The sequence below is a fragment of the Achroia grisella genome, unplaced genomic scaffold (genome assembly GCF_030625045.1).
Source record: "Achroia grisella isolate CSIRO2021 unplaced genomic scaffold, CSIRO_AGI_Agris_v1 utg109, whole genome shotgun sequence".
Lineage (NCBI taxonomy): Eukaryota > Metazoa > Arthropoda > Insecta > Lepidoptera > Pyralidae > Achroia > Achroia grisella.
This window is the reverse complement of record NW_026712573.1, coordinates 9,052,692-9,077,663: the sequence shown is the minus strand read 5'-3', so window position 1 is coordinate 9,077,663 and position 24,972 is coordinate 9,052,692. Positions and strand designations below refer to the sequence as shown.

The 24,972-nt window shown below is 32.1% G+C and overlaps 1 protein-coding gene across 8 annotated transcripts in view; it reads right to left on the bottom strand.

Annotated features, from left to right (window-relative positions):
* Window positions 1-724: 724 nt before the first annotated feature.
* Window positions 725-24,972, bottom strand: part of LOC131846126 (T-box transcription factor TBX3-like) — a 106,125-nt gene continuing 81,877 nt past the window's right edge. For 3 of the 8 annotated variants that reach the window (XM_059195359.1, XM_059195355.1, XM_059195384.1), the window contains 4 exons: window positions 12,858-13,016; window positions 12,397-12,473; window positions 4,787-4,923; window positions 725-4,349 (listed from right to left, as the gene is read on the bottom strand). In XM_059195359.1, coding sequence (XP_059051342.1) covers window positions 3,766-4,349; window positions 4,787-4,923; window positions 12,397-12,473; window positions 12,858-13,016 — 957 coding nt within the window. In that variant the 3' untranslated portion in view covers window positions 725-3,765. The remainder of the gene's footprint in view (window positions 4,350-4,786; window positions 4,924-12,396; window positions 12,474-12,857; window positions 13,017-24,972) is intronic. The other 5 variants (XM_059195367.1, XM_059195392.1, XM_059195399.1 and 2 more) reach the window with 3 other exon arrangements.

Genomic DNA, 24,972 nt, shown 5'->3' with positions numbered 1-24,972 from the left:
TTAGTCCAAAAACAAATAGGGACTACCTGTACAATTAATCACTGTGTTAGGGAATTTAATATATGGTACAATGAAATTAATACGTATTTTATCCTCTGGCACACTATACTAAAGAGGCGTTTGGAAATGTCTATGCAGAAATACTTGTCTTTTGTTTGTGGTAACTGCTTCGAAACAAACAAATATATTAAAATCACAAATCTAGACATGTGATTAGCGGCTATCTACACTAGGTCAAAACCCTATCGTGCTGTAGAGAAGTTCGCTCACCGAAATATTTTAGTACATAAAAAATATATTAAGAGAAACAAGATTGTAAAATGTGCTTCTGTTGATGGGTGAGATACAGTGAGGTCACGGGTGTTATGTCTCTTTATATTTTCGTGGTGCTGTTCATGTAGTCATCAGGTGAGCCGTCAACATGTTTGGCATTCTAATTACAAAAAAATACATTAAAGAAAGTACTATTGCTGCATTTTCTTTCCCCTAATATACCACATATCGTAGGAAATTTATCTTAATATTACAAGAAGTATCTGCAACATACCTACGATGTAACTGTTGGTGTAGACGTCTGCAGGCCAAGGTATATACTTACCAAGAGGCGGGAACTATGTTGTATTGAAAAATATCAGTTGTTGGCAATCTTACTTTAATTATTTTAATGGTTTATTATATGAACGAATGTAAAGATTATACACTTATAATTAAATAGAAACAACAATTAATTTTTTCAATAGATTTATCTATATATTTTAATGAATAAATCTCAATTACAGGTGTTGCACTTTACAGTCTCTTGTCTGTTACACAAAGCAGTGTTTCTTCTGTAGAAAATTTCTACATGAACATCATCTTAAGACAATCAAATCACTGTTGTTAATATATTTAAAAAAATAAGTTACAAACGGAAACGTCACAACTGACTTACGTATATCATACGTATGTATACGGCCATTGAATTCTGAATTAAACATGTAATGCGCTTAAATTTAATGAATTCCATGGAAAATTATATTCATTTATAATTAATATATTTTGTATTTTAACTACAATTTATCAACTATATATTACAAATTTTAACTTACAGTTAGATTTTTTATCAATCGTTTCATTTTACGTCCGCGCAATTGTTGTTTTCAATTTATTTGAATAATTTTACTGAATTTTTATATATTTTTTTTAAAGAATTGATATATTTATTGTATTTTATATTTTGTATTTAAACTCTCACGTACATGTTAGCATTTGACAACAACAATTGAACGAATGACATCTTCACAGCACAATTGACAAAACATATTTTCAAAATATGTCTATTAGTAAACACGTAAATATACCTTACAATTGTATTTACAAAATAAAGCAATATTATATAATTACTTTAAAGTTATATAAGAGGCAAAGGAAACGATTCCAACATCTTTCAACGAATAATTCGAAATAGATATATACTTTTATCATTGATTTAATAAAAAACATACGATAATGTATCCATTAAATTATATAGTATTAAGTCATAAGGTAATCTATGAAAAAAACGACAGGAATAGAGGTATGGAAAATAGGTACTGGTAATATATGAAGGTAGGAAATAGTTACTGGCTGGTGATTATTATTTTATTTTAAAAATATAAAATATTTATCTTTAGTCATGAAACATTATGTATAACGAATAAAATTGATATATTATCATAAACTCTTATACTTTTTCTTTTTTTTCTATACCCTGAAAATTGCTATATTGCTGAAAGAATTGCTTGCCATTTACTTGGCCTTTCCTTTTACTTAACTAAATTAAATGAAAACAATATAAAATATAAAAATAACATTTTCTAATATCATTTCAGTTTTGGTAGCTAAGTATTTCTATTATATTATTTGAAAATAAAATCACGGGTAGCGTTTTATTTTTCTGAAATGGTTTAGCATGTTTATGCTTGGCTATCTTATTTTGAACAATATTATTCAATATTTTATTGTACAATAAAACAATGTCATAAATCAACAGTGGAGGTAATCATTAGGTAGGTATTATTATATAAATGAATATATAATATAAAATTAATAAAGGAAGTAAGTAACGATACTTTGAAAATTATTTCTTACTAAGAAATCAGATCTAAAACATATTTGTTGAGAGATGATGGAGTTACACTATTTATTAGTTACTATTGCAGTGGAGTATCTATGAGTATCTACTGTGTTTGATACTACACGTGGATAGGTATTTATTCGATGTAGGATCTCACGCAAAACTTAAGTAGCAAGACCCTGACTTGGAACTTACTTTGATAAATATATAGTAGTAAGCAGCATATTTCTAACCTTTGCCATGATATTGGGCGTTTCTTATTTAGATAATGATGCGTATTGACCGGGAGCATAAACAAAAATTCTATTGCATTACTAACATATTAAACTTAAAATTTGAAGTCCTGTAAATTCAAATGTTTAGTAATCATATTTTAGTGTGGTGAAGATATACGAGAATGCTCTTGGTGAATACGTATCTCTTAAGTATATATAGGACGCCTCTAATCTCAAACAATTTATTAAAATTTCTTACTAGTGACAACTAGGTCATGTTTCTACAAATATGTATACTTAAAATCTTTCCATTTCTTTTCATAAAATAGTTCCCGTATGTAATAATACTCTTTAGTATTAAAAATTCAGTAAGTAGGTTAATATTTTACAATTTACAATAGTTCAAATATTTGAAGCATTTAATATTTTCTGTGATGCTTATTATTATAATTTTAAACTATCAACAATCAACTTACTAGTAACAAATTTTGAACAAATAAAAATATAGGTTTTGTTGGCCAATTATATAATATAAATTTTAAATTAATATTGAAATTTGGTTTTGATTACATTGTAAAGGCCAAGTATGTTTAGGAATCTTGCTACTAACTGTTGCGATTTTACGATAACTATAATATAAACACTTAGGGACGTACAAACAAATTTAACTTCGGAGAGGAAGTAGATATTAGATTACGTAAATAGTTGTGGAATAAGAAAACGAGTTATATATTAGGTTCGATCATGCTACTACTATCATGATTGAACCTAATATATATTTTTTAATTTGAAATCAGCTATACTACTTTGTGTATATCTTAATATGAATACGTTGAACACTTACTTATCTTTCCTATAGATGCTGGCAAAACAAAGAGAATTTTCTATATGTAGAAAGAGAGTGTCTATATGTATGGTTATCGTAAATGTTCGTCTAATAGTTAAATCACTGAGGACTACATACATTACAGAGTGTAAGCTTTTATTTTGAATGTAAAAAGTGGTATTAGTCAAACAAATAATGATTTACAATTATGAAATAAAATTTTACCACTCCATAAATAAAAAGAGTCATATCGACAGTATTGTTCATTGTTATCCTATACTCTATATGACGGTAACAACATTATATAATGAAGTCTAACTGAAAAGATTTCACTCTGAACATGTAATCCTCTGCGTATAAACACCCAATGAGTGCTGTGAGTGACTAAATGAGCCTGCGAGCAAACTGCCACCGTGTGACACCTCTGTCGCGCCTGACTGTACCTATCATAAAGCTTAACTATTTACAAACAGTATACGAATATCGACCCGAATAGAACTCGAAAGGAAAACAAAATAGGAACGATACAAAACAATGCCCCGTCGCTTCCGCGATTCCCCGATGACTTTTTGGTTTGAAGCGGGAGGCTACGATATAAATACACGCTATGTACAAGGCTACGTCACGAGTCAGTCCTGGGTTTCGACGTCGAGCCCGTTGACCATTCGCTCGATGCTTTTGAGGTCAGATGCTGGCGGGGTCGAGGACGTGGTAGAGGTTGGCGCATCGGGCGGGGGGTCTGCGGAGGCAGCTCGTGTGGGCGGTGAACCCGCTCGGGGCCGCGCTGGTGACGAGCTTAGACTTCGCGCGCGTGGCGCCACCTGCTCGAATGCTGAGCCCAGCCCTGGCAAAGCATACGGGGCGAACCTGTGCGCTTTAGTGAGCGACGGCGCCGGTGCAGGGGCTGGGGGCGCGGGGGGCGGCGGTAGCGAGTACTGCTGCAGTAAAGGATGCAGATTGAACAGCAAACCTGGCGGCATCTGGTGCGGGGGGAAGAACGGCGGCGGGTACAGCGACGGTGGATAGAGGTACGGGAGTAACGGCGGCTGTACCGGAGGTCCGAGCGACACGTCAGGTGCGGGGGACGGGCGGGATGGGCCCGCGGGAGGGGAGGAGGCTCGGGCGCCACCTGAGCACGACGAGTCGGAGCCCGCTTCGATGCCTTCTTCAGGACCGGAGTCTGCGCCGCCACCACCACTTGAACTAAACCATGCTGTAACAATATCATTTTGTCATGGAATAATATTTAAACGGTATATTAATTATATATTGAGCTGGTGATAGGCGTTTAAACGATATTTATCTAATGGACTTATGATCCTAAAATATTTAGAAATAGTTTACAAGGAATAGTAAATAGTAGCTTGAGTAGAAAACTCTATCTAACCTGAGGAGAAACTTATAAAATGTACTTCTTGTATTACATATAAAATTCAATAAGACGTCAGCTCAAATCATTGCTCTTTTAGGCTAGAAATAGCCCAAAAATTTATAGGCAAGTCTTTACTGTGACTAATAGAAGAAAGAAATATCACGTATCACGTTGAATAAAACTTTTACTCAAAATACAATAATTTTACGTAGTAAACGGCACTTACTAGTAATTTAATATAGTCTAAAATGTTCTAGAATGCTATATAGGGTACTTACAGCTACTGGTATGTTGCGTGGACGAAGTTGGCGGAGGCGGGCTGGAAGGTCCGCCCACGTCCAGAGGTCGTTCGTCATCATCATCCCGAGGGTCCGAACGCGCCGTCAGCAACGCCTGCCTGCGGTACACCGACAAACTACTCGTGTTATCATAGTGGCAATAGCAAATCTATAGGACGCATTTCTTGGGCAGACATGTTTCATACTTAAATAAAGAAATATTCTGGAAAAATCATAATTGCTGTGTGAGGGAGGGACTGTTAGTAATAGGGATTTTATGAATAATTGTGTATAACCCCATTGATAGCAATATGTCAATCGGGTCAACCTCGCGATTCTTCCTGTAAGTTATCTCTATGAATTCTTTCTATTCGCCTTGATGGCTTAATTCATCGTCATCCTATCATTCTTCAATGGTTCCTCGCCAGGGTGACATACTTCCTATTTATGACTAACGGTATACGTTAGTCATAAATAGGAAGTATGTCATTCATAAAAAATGTATTATAGATATGTATCCCATTTTAGGAAATGAAATAGGGCAAAAATATCATTTAAAACTATTTAAATATGAAAGACATATTCTGTTTATTTTCAGAGGAACAGTTATGTCATTTGCTGCGTGTGAATACCAAATCAGATATGCATCAGTGGCGACTAACTGTTAGTCGCAGTGCATTTTCGCCCGTGCGAATCTGTTATCTTTTATCCCCGTGAGAATTACAGAAAATCCATTCTTAGTAAATTCCTACATAATACTACCTGTATTATATAGGAAATTACTAAGAATGGATTTTCTGAATTAACTTATAGATAATATTATGTAGTCTACCACTACTCTAAGTTTTACAGCCCATGCGGTAGAGGCTGAACGTTGTGTCTAAGTTACAGCAGTCAGCTATCTCACAATTCTGTTGAATGGTTCTGACTAAATACGTTATACAATACATGAAACGTGGACATGTTATGACATAAATTATCTTCTTACATCAATATAAATCTTAAGCCGTTTTGAACACCGTATGATCATTGATATATTTCTAAATAGGACACAGAAATTATCCAGAACTAATTGTTTACCGCGATATCATCTGTAATAAACTTTGATTCCATATTTTCACCCCTATAAGATATTTTTTTGGGTTAAAAGATAGACTATATCCTTCCCAGTGATTTATGTTCATGTTTAATTTCATTAAGATCTGTTTAGCTGTTTAAATTATGACAACCAAAGAATAACACATTTTGCTTTTGTAATATTAGTTTGGATGAGTCACAACACATCAGCCAGTTAACATTTGGTTTCATATAACAACTAATTACAACAATTTGCTTACATTGTAAGAAATCCATGTAATTACGAGTAAGTATATCCTTGCATGATAATTACCATTTTTATTGCAAATTTTACCTTAGCACAGACTATGCAGTTATACTGCAAAGTTGCAAATAGAATTAAACATTAATAGCTACTATCATCACGCGAATTGAAGATCATTAAATGTTGTTTTATTTTTATGAAATACAAAAATCTAAATGTAGAAACGAACTCGCGTGACTCTTAAATGACATAGTTTGCACTTTAGCGGGCGAATCAATTGTGTGGGGTGTCAAATGGTTGACATTTCAGTAATGGGTCGCCGCGGCCCCCGCCGCCGTTGAAAGGTTAATCATCTTCTAATGATAGCACCGAAATTTGACCCATGCACCGCTGCCGCGATGCCTTTTTGCCCTTTCGAAGTTTAGGGTTTAAATATCTATTTTTCTATTACTATAGTTAACATCTTACCATGTTTAAGTTTTTTTACTTGCGATTGTGTAAAATTAATAATGTGCAAGAAATAGACAAGTTGCGAGGTAACAGATTGTCTTGGTATGGTCATGTGGAGGACCGAGTACCAAGTTAAAGAAAATACTCAATATGAACGTGGATGGATGTAAAGGGAGAGTTGTTAATGCATAGAGGAGAGATAAGTCTATAACTTCTAACTATATGGTATATTTTCAGAGTTTGAGGCCATGCACATCCTTGTTCAAAAAGATAATTTCCTAAAGTAGTAGGTATATGTCTATATTAGTATATATAATAGTATAAAATAGTTGAATTTAAATCTAATTCAATAACGAATATTAAATTAGAGCTCTTCCCCCGATTTCGACCGTGTGCTCATAATTTTGTGAGTTCTATATCGCTAGAATAATGTTCTAACTAAACAGTGAAAGATTTATTCAAATCGTTTTCGATGATCTAGAGTTAACTTTCCTCACAACAAAATCCGCTTTCTCACTCTTTAATATGATCCAAAAAATTCATTGAAAATGTTTTAAACCGGTCACCCTAAGAGAAACAAAATGCCAGAGCAATTATTTGCCTTCTCACCCTATAAAACAAACAACTGTTTAACATCCGCATTGTTTTACGAAACCCTAAACGTGTATCTTCATCCTATTGCGTAAGGGTACTGATTGGGGTCCGCCACTAAATTCATTTTATTAACTCGTCTCATCGCCGACTGATAGAATTTAATTTGCACCACCCTTATAATTTAGGGTTATCACCTACAAAGTGCTACCTACAAAATTTTTAAATGCATGTAATTACAAACTTAGACGAGAAAAAATTTGAAAATGTTTAATACAATGTAATATAACTACAATGTAATATAATATGTGTTTTTTGGGTTGACTGGAAGAGTAGATAAGTCCTCCTTTGCAAACAAAATTTGTAACATGTATTTAAAAGCGCAATATAAAATTGGTGATTTATGTAGGGCATAAACTAGTAATTTTCTGGATAGATAAATATACAATTTTTTTATTTACGTTAAAGACATACACACACAAGGCACAGTAATATGAAATCGGTTGTAGTTTTTAATTTAATCAACTGTAGCGTTTAAAGTTATATTTATACTAGCGAACACAGCAATCGTCTTGACCGAAAAAAAAGCGCCTCCTACAGGATCCAATTCTGATTGAAACCATTCAGAAATCCTACACACAAAATATTATCTAAATCGGCCTATCCGTTTAAAAACAAATGGTACACGTAATAAAAATTATATATAGGTACTACGGTTATAAATGAAGACAGATTTATTTTGTTAATGTTTGTTTGTTTGTTTGTAATATGTAAACTCAAACAAAACTGAACCGATTTAAACATGGTTTTTACAGATTTATATTACTCCAATTTTAAAGCAATTAACTTTTTCTGCTAATAATCAGAACATTTTATTTTTAATACAAATGTATTAACACACTTTCGCATTTATAATGTTTGTTATCCTTACAAATGCTAAAGTGTGTTTAACTGTCTGTTCGTAACATTTACGCGACTACTGGCTGACCGGATCTCAATTAAATTTGAAATGAAGATGGAATCAACGAGGGCGGTCAAAAAGCAGGCAAGTCGCAGGTAACTTCCAGTTACCTTATAAGATATTTGGTGTCGTAAAGACATATTTTTGTTAAGAATTTTGTCAACCCTAATTTAAACTGTCCACATTAGGGTGTTCGCGTTACAATGTAAACTGTCGGTACAGGGGTGGCCCGCCTTGTAATTTTGCCAAATTTTTACCCCCAACGCGGTTAGTTGGTAACCCCAAGGAAGCAAGGAAGCTTTTTATCGACGCTATTCTGCGGCGAGACAAGGGATGTATATTAATAAGGTGTTGTGATTCTTGTCTTTTTGCCAAGGAAAATTTATGATACACGCTTAGTTTGCCATTTTTATAGATTCCGTAGTCAAATGAGGAACACTTATAAATTCGATATCTCGCTCTCCATCTGAATATCGTAGTGGTTTTATACATTTCTATATAGTTGCTACCATTGACCCGCGAATTTGTTAACAAGAGCACGATGAAACGGGATAATAAATAGCGTACGTCTTACATCACCCTGAAGGCTATATGTATGCTGTAATGTAAGTAATTGTGACTCCTTTTTGTACTAACATCATCATGATTTATGAGAGGTACATATTATACAACGTCATTCGTTTGGGTTCCTCTGCCTCACCAATTTGAGCTCTAAAGCGGCATCTTTGTAAGTTTGTTTCGATTACAGGGAGAGATGTAGCAGTGAAAATACAAGATACGCAGATGTAAGATCTTATTCCCCTGGAATAGCAACACATGAGACGTACTAACTGTGTTTTGTTTGAAAATGAGATATGACAATGAAATTACAGAGTATAGACGTAACTGGTGAAAACTATCACTCTTCATGTAGGCGATAAATGACATTTACCACTAGGTGGATGTCAGCTTGTTTGCTAATTCAGTACTATAAAAGATAATTGCTAAAGAGTTACTAATAAACTCGCAATCACATAAATAATATCATTAAATTCACCTACATTTGTATAAAAAACTCTTTACATATAATATAATGGTTTATACGCTTCCGTTTAAGATTAATTACGCTACATTAGCAACCCATCTCTTGAAACAATCTCAATGCACGTTTCTCACTAAATTTATCGATTACTTACAAGATGATAAGACGATTACGACATTAGTTGATCATGTATACGACAACAGTTGCAATCAATAACAATAAAAAAAATATATTTATACATAGTAAAATAATCAGTCTACATCGTAGTATTTTCTACATATCGAATTTTCAAATTTGTATTACATATACATATTTAAATAATGCGTTTGGACTTTGGTAGTCTAGTGGTTTAACATCCATCTTACTTCCGGTAGTCGCGTATTCGATCTCCACTGCCCAATAAACATTCATGATTACTCTGTTTGTATTGGTCTGGCTGTTCGTCTATTGTTCGTTCGTTCGTTCGTCATATTATATATTATCATATTGCGTTACAAAATAAAAATGTAGATAGATAAGAATTTTATTTGTATTTTCAACAAACACAAAGTTTCGATCACGAGCACAATAAATTACATAATATTAAGATCAATACGATTGAATATGGGTAAGCCTGCATGTATGTGCTATGGCTATACAAAGTGGCTCATAGCTTAGTGTGGAGAAGCATTCAAGGAGAAAATACTGATCTTCAATATTCTATAAATTGTTTAGTACCCTAACTAAATAAGTTTTTGCTCAACTTTAGTACCTAAATATCTCACTCATAGGTTACCTCCGGGGGCTAGTCTCTAAACTATACTTATGAACAGTACCAATACCACAAACTCTGTTTAGTTTGGAACTAGACGGCACTGTGTCAATTATTATTATTATTAATGGATAACTTCAGATTCAATATGGAGTAATTCTTCGTTTGACCACGTAGTTCAATTAGTCGTCTTAATTAGAGCTACATTGTGGTAACAAAGGGTGCGGCAACGGCGAACTGAACGGGATCAAAGCAGTACCTGTGGTGCTGTGGCGGAAGGCATGCGGTAACAGACAATACCAACGGGGAAAATGATGGTATGCCCGACGTGTTACAGGGTTGTCGCGTGGATATGAACACCTATTATTTTGGACAAACAAAATATCCTACCTAATGTTGTCAAAATGATAAATGAAAAATCCTTTCTTAGCTGAAGCTCAGTTTATATATATTTAACATGTTCATACGATTGCCATCATTGAGAGTTATGAACTGTCTCAATAAATGCAAAGAAATGAAAACTATTTTAACTATATTATGTTGTATTTTACGTAATGTTTTCATTATTTTGAAATGGTTTCTGATGATTTTTATTTTATTTTAAAGCATTTAGATACTACCTACTTCCGTATTAATTTTATTAATATTGAGCTGGGTAGGATTGAAGAATAAAAAAAATATAATTTCCATTATGGACGATATAGTTATAGATACAAGTCCTTTAAATTTAATTACGTTAATTCTTTGCCAATCTGTTGACACCCCTATTGCTGTATTCTTGTTTTCCCCATTTATGGCGTTTATCAAAACGCTCACGTTTCCCGTACTTCCTCCGTCGGCCATTTTGTAAAGATGAGTCCAGTCCAGCGTCCGGCTCTGTTCGGAAACACACCACGAGCCCATCCGGCGCGAAATGTTGTTTAACGGAATTAAATATTCTTTCCGCTTTCGGATGTGCTTATATGTTACGCCGGCCGGAGGGAGTTTTCCGAGTGTTAGAAAACTCACCTATGTTTAATAAAATGCAAATAAAAACTCCGTTTGGGTTAAGCGTAACACAAGAACACGGACCATATCCGTAAAAGGGTTGGGTATTCGTTGTGCTTTTAATTCCCATAGACATTTGAATTTTATATTATTATTTATTACCTAATACAATTTAAGAATTTACGACCAAATTGTAGAGAATACAACACCTCTCAATTTTACGTGTATTAAATAAGCGCCTTCCTCGACAGATCTACTGCTTACCCACTAATTGAGTTCTCCTTCGAATTTCAAATAAGTTAACAGAACGGCGACCTATCCCTACGCGGCGGGCGCTAGCAAATTATGCGGCGAAGAAAAAAAAACTAAAGCTGATTTTATCGCGGAAATCCAATTTTCTCCCTTGCACGCTAAAGACGCTGGAAAAAAGCGCCAAGTCGAATGACTCCACCATTTTGAGCCGTTATTCGCCATGTTTAAACTCCGAACACGAATAAGGAGGCGCCGGATTGGTTTAATTTGAATTTCGAACGGCGCCGGGCGTGTTGGCAGCGCTACGTTCGGAAATGTCTGCGCTTCGTGGCCTAATTAATTTGAAGATTCACAGATAGGACGCTAATTTAGTTAGCTTTTAACTTTAGTTAAATAGTCGGCAGTTTTTTACAGTCGTTAATCTTTCGCTCGCCTTTAGATTATGGATACCACCTACAACGCTCCTCAGTATCTACACGTAATATTGTTGTGAAATTAAAATTAACGTAATTGCGTACGATAATACTGTTTTGTTTTTTTATGATCAAAGTTACACTAGTCGTGTTGATTACAATTAATTATATGACAATGCCTCGTATATTTACAAGAGCTAGTCGTTTCACGTAGTTTTGCATCTACAAAATTGTAGGTTTTTTGTAAAATCAATTCGTAACATAACTCAGCAGTTTTGCCATGACCGATTAGTTAATCAATCAGTCAGATAATTTAATTTATGATTAGAGACAAATAGATTTGTTATACAACATTTTAATAATAAGTAACATTTTTCCTTTAAAGAGGCAGTTGTGATGCATAGTTTAAATTAGCGTTTAAGTGAGTGTTTCTATTTGTTTGGTTAAATCTATAGAATTATGAAGTTAATATTGATCAAACTGACGTAAGTGACTACAACAACTTGATATTAAACTATCAACAAATAATAATCTTCAAGTATGTAACACATATTGAGTAGACAAAGATAATCAAAAGTTAACGAACCTGACAACCAGTTTCTAGTAATATGAATTTTTGTTCGACTTTGTCGCTTACATTATTCCATATGCGGTAGACTTTGGGAAACAGGTGTAAAAGCTATGTAAATTTAATACTGGTCTATTGTACATATACGATAGTTATTTATAGAGACATCATAGACACTTACGTTATTTATTGAGCACTTCATCACATCATGACGGATAATATACCTATTAGTAGCTGACGCCATATGGCGTGTCATTGTGTAAAAAAATTATATTATCAAAGGTTAGATACTTACTTTTTCTCCCGTTTGCCAGCTCCAGTGTCTCTGAAGCCTTTTGCGAAAGGATTGTTATCAATCTTCAATTGTGTAATCTAGAACAAAAGATTTCATTACTATATTTTTTTTACTTCATCTTTTATGTAGGTACATCACACATTTAATCTTATTACTATTTATATTGTGATATAAAATAACTACTTTTACGTATATATTTAAAAGAAATTAAAAGATAATAAATTTTGTTCTATTGTAATTAGTTCTATTGTTGTTCATTACAGGTTATGAATTTTACTATTCGCTTTTACCCGTGGCTTCGTCCAGATAACCACGATTAACCAAGATAAAAACTAGCACATTCCTTTATATAATTCAAATGCTATGCATCTGTAAATTTCATGATCTAAAAGCATAACAAATGAATAAAGAAGTAAAGCATTTATAATATAAGTTAAGACTGAGATTGGATAGCGACATACCTTTTCGTTCTGATACGCAGTCACAGCGATGAATTCCGTCTCCTTGAAGACATACGTTCTGAACGTGGAGTAGGGCAGCTTGAGGATGTCGTTGGCTCTCACCAGGTGAAACCTCGGCTGGTACTTGTGCATCGAGTTGAGGATCGTCTGCGTAACACACTTCAAACAGCTTAGGAACTTGTCCGAACACTAACAACTAATTTAAACTGTTATAATGGTAGTTCGAAATTTGGAAGTTTATGTAATTGAAATGGTAAACAAGCTAACATCCCATAGCATATACATTAATAGTACCATTCACATCACGTTATTATATATCTAACCACTGTACCATTAATGCGATGCCGCTCCGAAGGACTATGATGTTATGTACCATGACTAAAGTTTGGAGGACTAAAATATATACCATGTAATTTCACTGCCTTATCTCACCATTCAGTCGAATACTTCCTACAATGCTAGCTGCTTTGCAGCTGAGTTAGGTGATACCACCCAGATGAATTTTACCAGGGACCACCAAACTAATCATAAAGATTTTATGAATTTGAAGAATAATATAAATGATGATATCTGTGTGGACTTGAAGTTTAAGATAAGTCTATCTTTGTACTAATTTATTTCGTAACTAAGTCTGTGATCGGTTTCACCTGCGTGAAATTTATAGCCTACGTATTATTCTGATGTATAAACTTTATTATTGTAAAGTTTCATAAAAATAGTTTTTGCGTGAAGGAGTAACAAACATCCATCAATCCATTCATACTCACAAACTACTGCGTTTGTTAGTAATATCAGTGGCACTCAATGAGGAAATAGCCATTATTATTGCTAAAAGTTGCATATAGATGGCGTGATTGGTATCGATGGAATTCTTCATAGTTTTGCAAACGTTTTAAAAAACAAAACTGTGTTTTCAAAATAGTTTAATCCATTTTTAAAAAAATATATATACATGTTAAAATGAAATAATGCGTTTAGAAAAGTAATTTTCATATATTTACTCATTTTGTTATTTTCCAGTACTTAATTACACTTTAATCAGTGCTAATACGGGGCTCAATGTTTTCAAAATGCTTTCATAGATGGCATTGTTGTCATTTGTATCGGCCTAATTAAATGTCTTTTTTATATTTTCCAATAATAAGCACTTAATATATTATTATTGTAAATTAAACATATAAAAAAAGTTTAAGTAAATTAAAAATAGCCGAACAAGCAAATAATACTATTTCCAATAATACTTATGTATGAAGTGTTGTCATATTAAAAATAAATACATGTATTATCGATTTTTTTAATAATCGATAACAGGATTTTATTACAGCGCATTATTCGATGATGCTTTTAATGAGTCGTTGTGAACAGTAAATTTTCATTATTTTGTATTAAGTATAGCAGTATTCCGTTTCAAAGAACGGAATATAGTAGTACATTATTAGTGTCGTTGGTTATTTACATTTGTACTGAAAAATCGATTACATAATAATTTAAAATATCGAGTACGAATCGTAGCTGTCTTCGAATACTGGCAACTGGTAAGATTAAAATAGTTTAAAAAAAAGAGAGAAATCGACCCTAACTCGAATACCATAAAGTTTATTTTCCTTTCTCATTAATATCATAGCAGTTTGTTTTTAACTTGCGTATGACTCTGTGGTATGATGTTTAACGTGTATTGTTATTGTACGGTGCATACATTTCAAAAATTATATTTTAATGTAGGTACAAACATTTCTTTCATACATTTCATACATGTCAAAAATTATCTTTTAATGTAGGTACATACATTTCTTTCATACATTTCATACATGTCAAAAATATCTTTTAATGTAGGTACATACATTTATTTCATACATTTCATACATTTCAAAAATGAACTTTTTATGTAGGTACATACATTGTTTTCATACATCTCATACATTTCAAAAATTATATTTTAATGTAGGTACATACATTTCTTTCATACATTTCATACATTTCAAAAATGAACTTTTTGATTATCTTTTAATGTAGGTACACACATTTCTTTCATACATTTCATACATGTCAAAAATATCTTTTAATGTAGGTACATACATTTATTTCATACATTTCATACATTTCAAAAATGAACTTTTTATGTAGGTACATACATTGTTTTCATACATCTCATACATTTCAAAAATTATATTTTAATGTACATACATTTCTTTCATACATTTCATACATGTCAAAAATTATCTTTTAATGTAGGTACATACATTTATTTCATACATTTCATACATTTCAAAAATGAACTTTTTATGTAGGTACATACATTGTTTTCATACATCTCATACATTTCAAAAATTATATTTTAATGTAGGTACATACATTTCTTTCATACATTTCATACATTTCAAAAATGAACTTTTTATGTAGGTACATACATTTCTTTCATACATTTCATACATGTCAAAAATTATCTTTTAATGTAGGTACATACATTTCTTTCATACATTTCATACATGTCAAAAATATCTTTTAATGTAGGTACATACATTTATTTCATACATTTCATACATTTCAAAAATGAACTTTTTATGTAGGTACATACATTGTTTTCATACATCTCATACATTTCAAAAATTATATTTTAATGTACATACATTTCTTTCATACATTTCATACATTTCAAAAATGAACTTTTTATGTAGGTACATACATTTCTTTCATACATCTCATACATTTCAAAAATTATATTTTAATGTAGGTACATACATTACTTTCATACATTTCAAAAATTATCTTTTAATGTAGGTGCATACATTTCACACATTTCAAAAATTTCATACAATACGTTTCTTTCATACATTTCAAAAAGTATTTTTTAATGTAGGTACATAACACCCCATGTCAGACCCCTTATATTTGGAAGAAACTTAAAAATAATGCCAAAAATATTAGATGAATATATTTTTAATACGAATATTGTTTTATTTTTGTTCATCAACTTTATCCCTCACTATCAATACTAGTAGTAGTACATAACCTGGTTTATACCGCTAAAGATATTGAAAGATATACGAGTAATTCAGAATGTTATCAAGTTCAAAATAAGCACACATTACTTGCTTAGATAACAGAGTAATATTACTAGTAATAAAAACATTTGTAATACCCATATGTATACTACGTATGTATAGTAAGTACTTACGCTGCGGCGCCGTGAGACTCGTCTAAGTACTTCATCTACTCATCTACGCGCGGTAACCGCGCCGACCGACCAATAGGATAGCGCCTCTCGTGTTTCCAGAAAGTTAAGACGATATAGTAGTAAGGCAATGAGTGTCCCAGTGATATCATTATAATATTTTCTCGTTAAATTTTATTGTAATATACACAATTGCGCACTAAATAACGTGTTACCCCGTTACACATTTCTAATAATGAAAAACCTAGACCGACCCTGTTCACTTAATCTTACAAGATCTGACTTTAAAAATTACGAAATCCTCATATAGCCTTTCATTTCCCCTTTCAATACTTTTTCGCATTAAAAAGTAGCCTTTCTCAGGGTCTACATTATCTGTCTACCAAATTTCAATTAAATCAGTTCAGTAGTTTTGGCGTGAAAGCGAGACAAACAGACAGACTGAGTTACTTTAGCATTTATAATATTTGTAAGAATATCGCTATTAAAAATAAGGGTTGGTGAAAGACGGGTGAAAATTTAGGCGTGTATGTATTTTCAATGTAACATTATAAATTAAAAAAAAATTGTCCATAATACAAAAAAATATTTTTTCGGGGCCACTATGACTTAGGGGTAAAAAATAGATAACAACCCTACCTCAGACCTGGGAAGTATACATATCAAATTTCATCAAAATGTTCGTAATATGGCAACTAACACTGTGATACAAAATTTATATATAAGATATAGCGGAATTCTCATTAGGTAAAAGAGGGGTACATCGTAGAATACATGAGGTATATACCAGTAAATTAATTGTAGCTAAAATCAGTCTCACATATAACGATTGAAATAAAAAATCTGATTTTGATACGTAAATAAACGTATCAAAATCATATACGTATAGCGCAGACGCGTTACAACATATCAAAAAAAATAGGCATGGAATGTAAAATAAACCATAACACAATAGGTATATACATTGGCACATAAGCCATATCTGCAGAGTGTCGGCTAACGATATTATACCTACACATTTACATTGAATCTTGAATCGTCCCTAATGAGGTACACAATACAGTTACCTACATATCTATTATATACATATCTTTGCAAAACAGATGTCATGTAGACTGAATTGACTGCCATCTATTTTCATGCTTTGTTACTGTTACTAGTAATCCGAACTGCTTCAGATCTATCTAGCGGCTACGGTGGCGATATATAGCCCGAAGAATAGCCCGAGTTAGGAAGGAACCATTTTCTTGTATGGGATGGGGTATCTGTATGTAATATTATGTTATCTGTGGTAATATTATATTAGTAATATATGTATCTAACATTTTTGTTTTATTTTATATACTATGTAGGTAGCAAGTATCTATTATACGATAAAATATTACAAACAAACAAACATGTAACTAGTATACACATAGGTAGGTATGTGACTGCATGAAAGAGAGAATGTTCAGAGCCATTGTATTGATTAATTATGGTCATAACCCACACACGGTGGAAGCAAGCAGTCATTATGAGAAATAAGAATTACCGGACTGGACTGTTTCTATAATTTATTTATTTTTTAAATTACTCCTGTCATAAACACTGGGCTCTAGCTCGTTATGACATTAAATATATATTATTTAGTTGTATATTTTGGAGTAGTTTTACATGAATTTTATTGTTTACATAGGTGGTCTTCGTCTATAAAATGGAATTGTTAATTTGATTATATTGTTTTAATATATACTTTATGTAAAAAATATGCATTTATATCAAACTGTTTTATTTATTAGTCTACTACTAGTGATCGTTCAGTGTTTGAAATTCGACCATAAATAATTTAAATTATAATAGCTATACTTCTATGCGTGTGTATGTCAAATACATGGTAGTGTGTAATGGTTTATTATTGATTTAATGTATTTTTTAATATTAGTATCTTGCGCTCATTCTCTATACGAACTATATGTGTGCGAAATTTCATATTCCTACGTCCGCGCAATTTTTGTAAAAAGTACAAAGTTTTTGCTTCACGTATTAATATTATGATTATTTATAAAACATAGATAACTAAGTTAGACGAATTTCAAATGAAATTTTATAATTATGTCGATTGTCAAATACAATGAGTAAAACTATAGTGAAAATTTTATCACAAGGAACGACCCAAGGTTCATTGTTAGAAAACGCCCGAATGTGGTTTAAAAAAGTCCACGAAATTTCACTTTACAATTTCTATATATACCTACTATATATTAAAAAGAAATAAATATAATTGTAGAATAAAACACGTACATAAAAAGTACGTAATCAGTACATAGTCACGAGCCACGTGGATCGGATCCCAGGTATAGCATAGTGAATATTTTATAAACATCTGCCCATTCATTACCGAGCAAAACCTATTTCAGTTATTAATTTATAACTGTAACCAGCAATCATGTGTCCAACAAATTAGACGTCATTTTAAGTCGTTACTTTTGTTCTTAGACAATATTAGGGAACGCTACATTCTTGTGAAGTTAGAGAATAAAAATGGAATATAAATATTCTACTAATATTATAAACTCGAAGGATTATGAATATTAATGGATGGATGTTCGTGACTATCTTTTTATAATTGAGTATGACTTTGAAAAATAACTTGCAATGCCGTAATAAAGCTATTAATAAATAGTAAGGACGATATGACATCTAATATCATAGATGTCATATAAAGGATGCATATATACATTTAAAACGATAAACCTCCTGTGTTACTTCGAAATGTATAATCTCTGTGTATTCGGATTATATTCATATGTAGGAAGAAAAATCCATCGATAGTTGCACGCAATAAGAAATAAGACGCAGGCCACATAAATGTCTAAATCACAATACATAGCATTATAAACAGGATAAAAATTTTTTTTGATAGTAACGGATAAACAAGAAATGCATAAATATCTGTAATTTAAATCTAAATCAAAATACATGTTTAGTGTTTTAAACAGGAAAAAAGATATCTTGATTGTAATGGACAAACATGAAATACACAATGAAATTATGATCTCTATTTAAAAAAAATAGAGTTCTCTACATAAATGTCTCCAGTGTAAAGCAGGATCGGGTCACTATGTAAGAATATAAGAGAAGAAATCCTCTCGCCTTGTAAGTTGGACGATAAAATAATGAAGAAGGAACTAGATTTCGCAATAGATTCAGGAGAGATAAAATGTAGAGTCTATTTTCTTAAATCCCTAAGAACATAGAGAGAGATGTAACTTTCGACTATGATCCAGTTTCAGAGAAAATAAAATTATTGTGCAAGACATTTTATCATGATAAATCCTAGTCAACAGCAAATATAATTGAACATTATAAAAGAATCGTGCACAAATGTCTAATAAAACTCGGGACGTTTTAACCTGTTTAATAATAAAAATTGTAGTTCACGAGTATGGGCGGCCGCGTCGGTAGCCGGGGGCAGGCACCGTGTCATTAGGTCCACTATTACATATTGAATGATGCATGTGCTGATCAGGACCTTACACCAAGGTGATTGTTACACGGAATCATTACGAAATTGCACAGCACACGTACGTAATAATAGAATTGTTAGAATCGGTTTCTAATAGGGCATGGAATTGTTTTAATTTGCCTTTTGTTCTCTATCTAGGCATTAGATATAATTGGATATACTCGTAGTAATTGAACTTCAATAGAAGCGCGGTTAATTATAATAAGAACCTGTGATATACGTTAATGTGCTCTAGATTTATTTCCATACATAGTATAATCGATTACTTGAAAGACATTACAACTAATCATGACATAAGGAATGAAATGAATAAATTGCGACGTTCGCAATTTACGTATACCAAAATTCCTCAAATTGTAAACACATATTTCAGGTTATATCTAATCTCGCTTGACACTGAGTTTGGCTAAATTAATCAGTAATAATCTTTTTCAGTTTATTACGAACTTATATATTTATAATATTAGCTTAACATAACTGAGCAATATTAGCTTAACGTATATATTTATATAATTAATATGGATAATTACATAAAACAAAGCAACCAACAAAACCAAATTTAGAACAATGGCTATTTCAGTATCTAAACGACTCCAAACACATTATTATATAATATTCATGAACAATTTTGAATTTCAAATATTAGCACTAAGATTCAAAATTGTTTGATGAAGAGAACAAAAAAAAAGCACACATTTCTTTCTTGGGTAATTTCACTTAGTTCACTGGTAGTAGGTGAAGGATCTAATCTTCGTGCCATCAAGTAAATTGTCATTTGGACCGAAGAATAGCCGATAAAATCCTTTTTGTTTCAACTAATGCGGTCACCATCCGTTTGAACTTTTCAGGACTGGACGCTGGACTGGTAATTTTCAGGGTCCAAGTTTAAAATAGCTATATTAAATATTTGTATTTTTAAAAGTCAACATGTAGATAAAAGAAAGTTGAGAAAAATACAAAATGCAATTTTATTAAATAATATCCACTATTCAAATAAAACATGACGTCAACTGACGCTGTATTTATTGTTGTAGTTTGATCACCAATAGATGGCGATCTATAATGTACCTATATAAGTAGGAAGTCGCGAGTGCCACTATTTAGTAAATGAGAAGTAACTGGAATAAAACTGAAAATATTCAAGTTTTCACAGATATAGATGGCCACCCTAAAGTGGACGCACCCTCGCATTAAGCGTTAAAATATTACTCTTCGAGTGGGACGGACGAATTCGGGCGTTTTTCGTTGCGTAATGACAGGCTAGTGTGACCCAACGGTGGGTTAAATGACGGACATTACCCATTTAATTTGAGCTGTCTCCCCGGAACTTGCACGATCTTTTTACCGCATCGCTTGACATTTTTTATGCTTTGATAACAATTAGTATTTTATAACCCACTGCCTACAGAAATAGAGTTTTATTTCGGTTGTAGCTGTTGTTGTGTGTATTATGCGATATCTTTGTCGAAATTGAACGGATTTCGATGATAGTTAGAGTAGTCAGGATGACTCGACTGTTTGGTATGGAGAATGTTTACTATTGATAGGAAAAGGACATCTATTATCAAAAACTCTGCTAGAGGTAATTACCTATTTTACAATTATATGTATCCTTGCTACTTATATCTAAATTGTAATATAAAAAATTGTAATGGAGACGTCGGGAAGGGGGTTGTTAATAATGTTAATAAATAATGTATGGACATTCTACTCTCTACGACACTCTACCTCAGAAACCATCGTTGTTTATTCCTGAAGTCTCCACGATGAACTAACTTCATTTATCCTATTATCCTCAACTGGTGCCCTATCAGATGTCATTTTATTATAGATTAAAAAAGGCAATACCAATATCTCGTACACGAGAACGAAGTAGCGGGTAAAACTAAAGACCTTTTGCTATTACATTACAAACATCTGGGCATATCTAACAGCATCACTATAGGAATGTATTGCAAAAATGTGTTTGTATGCAAAATATTCATTTAGTATTCGCAGTTGATACTGTCTGCGGCGCACTAGTATGTACCACTAGGTACATTATTAATATTCATATGGTTTCGTGGTCGGTTTGACCACTACTACGTATTGCTTTACCTATTCAATTTTGAAATAAGAAAACTTTGCGATTCGTCTAAATGAATACTTATGGTAGATGGTGCCATGATATAAAGACTATACCAGTAACTTCTCCAACAAATATGGACAATTGTAGGATATGAATAAGGAAAGCCTATTTCTCGCTAAACGATATATACTTAAATGACAAACGTTCATAGCAATAGTTGTTCATGCACGGGGTTTTCATTTAATGTTAGACATAAACACCTAAATTGTTGGTTACTACCTAACTGGTTTAAAAAAAGAAATAAGTTAAAGTTGAGTGTCTTGCCAGTTATTTTCAATTGAATAATTAATACAAAAAACATGACTTTACTAAGCGACTAATAAGGCCTATAGGAATAAATGATTTATAGGACAAAGGATTTGACTATTTACTGAAATGATAGCAGTTCGTGAAATCTAATTTATTGTCATATTCAATATTAGATGTCCATTAATTTGTTTATTGCTATTATTGTATAATGTCCTTAATACAGAAGGACATATAAACGTAGGAAAGAAAATTTCAATTTCTAGTTCCTATTTAGACAAATTAAGTAGAGTCAGTATGTACAAGTAAATTGTTGCCAAGTACGTTCGTTAAGTTATACAAATAAATTTCTTTATAAGCACATTTGAGAAGTTTTTTTTTTATTATATGGACTTCCACGCGGTTTCTTCGCAGACTATTCCTGGTAAATTCGTCATGATGGGCAGACTTAACATCATTCTCATAATCTTTCACTGGTGCCCCAGCAGCGTATACACAGAACATATATCATCATTACATAGTATAAAATAAAATCGCTGTCGCTGTCTGTCCCTATATATGCTTAAATTTTTAAACGCAACGAATGTTGAAGCGGTTTTTTGATAGATAGACTGATTCTAGAGGAAGGTTTATATATATAATACATGTACACCTGGGCGAAGCCGGGGTGAGTAGCTAGTATAAAATATAAGTCATAAAGCTGTGCTATTCCGCAAAGATTTTATATAAGCGTAACTTACATTAACTACATGTATATTGCATTAATATAAATGTTTTATTGACTAATCGCCGACTCCATCACGAACGTTTGATTACTATCAATTGTTTCTAATTCGTTTAAATGATTTGATTACTACAGCTTCCGTTTCGTACAATATTTAATAAAGGAAGACACTGGTAAATTATTATTAAAGAATATATAAATCTATTTACTTATGTGCGTGCATTATGCTTGTGCATTTTGTTATCTCCAATTTTACGTTATTTAGTCTCTATGACCTCCTTTTCTGCAAAACGTTATATGTACATGAATGTTACTTATAGAAATATACTTATTAATTAAATAAGCGTACCTAGGTATATATTTCTCTCTTAAGGTACTTCGATGTACATCGGCACCTAGAAAGGTCTAGATTGTCTGTGAGAAATGATTTTAGGGATAAAGCCGCCTTTTCTTATACCTATTATTACAAACAAGTTTTTTATAGTTTTCAAAAAAGAGGTAGGTATATTACTAATAACATATTAACTATGAATATTATTTAATTTGATAATATTGTTCTAATGTAAAGGGTTTGAATATAAATGTCTAAAATGAATTTAGTAATGTAATTACTTAATCCAGGTTATATATATATATACCTATTCTTTATATTAAAAAAGTATGTAGGTACCTAACGTTAAATTTACCTAAGCAAACAAAATACATATTACGATTATAATATTAAATGTTTTCTGCAAGCAATTAAAAATGACATTGTAATAGGTTTATGTTAGAATATGTAAAAAATCTACAACATACCTAGATTACTCAAAATTACACAATTAACCGTTAATGAGTCACGAATTCACGATTTATTTCTGAATAAAATAACAAGTAAATCATTTTTAAAACAGACTTCAATTAATACAACATAGAGTAGTTAACACTACGTTTCATAAGAGTTGGCACCGCGCCCTATTGAACCAAAATTGAATCTATACCTATGACAATCTGTAATGCTTTTAAAAAAGAAAAGTTTGCACAGATTCACACAATAATTGTTAATTGAGACAGGTTTGGATATGCGGACAACCCCTTCAAAATTCATATATCTATGTGAACTACTGCTTGAAAATTTACGGTTCTAAAATATGTTATACAGATTCATACGAACATTATTTTCTTTCTAGTGACGTAATATTAATACAATACTTAGACGTCATCAAATAAGACACTCCCAAATGACGACATAAAGTAAACTTTTTTTTAGATAAGCTAACGAAGCGGTTTTAGACAAGGCCAAGGCATTTTCGGAAAGCCATAACATTAAAACAAAATTATAGTTGTATCGTGAGCGTCGGCTTTAATTACGGAACTTCATTCGTCCGTCCAATTTCTTTATTTTACGGTTGGACAACAAATTAATATGTAAATCGAGTGGCGCGGTGGTCCGCGGCGCCATATCGATGATTCTCATGTCGATTAAAAAAATAATTGAGCGGCTGTCGTGGCCCAACAGTGGAATATTATGAAAATTACGTCCCTATGGATTTAGATATAACATTCAATTTAGATCATGTAAAGCGGAATAGAAAAATCTTTTACAATATTATGCTGAACGCTTAAAATTGAACCTTAACTCTGCGCAATTAAGTTGAATTTAGTTATCTGAGGTGTGGAAGTTTTTACTTGGAATAGACTGTGGTAAGTAATTGGGGTTAATCTATCAAAATCGTGTAGTTGAGCGCTATTGATGCAAATAGCTACTGAAACAAATATCTCTAAGTAGTTATTTAGTTGCAAATTGAATATTCTAGAACTTAGATAAATCTCTACACGAAGTTTTTTGTGTTGGCCAGATTTGAACTCACGTCCTTTGGGGTCAAAGTTGGATAGTAAAACACTAACCCACGATGCTCTCAATAATATGTACATGCTTACGAGTACCTACATAGGTACAATTAACTAGTATATCTATTAATTTATTTATTATAAAAGAATACCTATAATAAAAATGACTGTTATATACTCAACAGTAAGTAAACAATTTTGTTTTAATAGGTATCATTATCTTATAAAAGTAACTATTCAAAAATCAATATGGAATTAGAGTACCTAAATTATTATAAAAACATAATTATATTAATAAAATAAAAAAAACATGTAAAAAAAAATTATCATCGATATTAATAGACAATGGAAATCACTATTTCAGTACAACAGTTTACTATAACAAGCGCAAGATGGCGCCACGAGGCGGCGGGCGTTTCAATCATTTCGATACGGTCACAGATCATAAAGAAAATTATTATGATAGTCTTATTAATAGTTCTTTAATTAACAGTGATGTAAGACGTTATT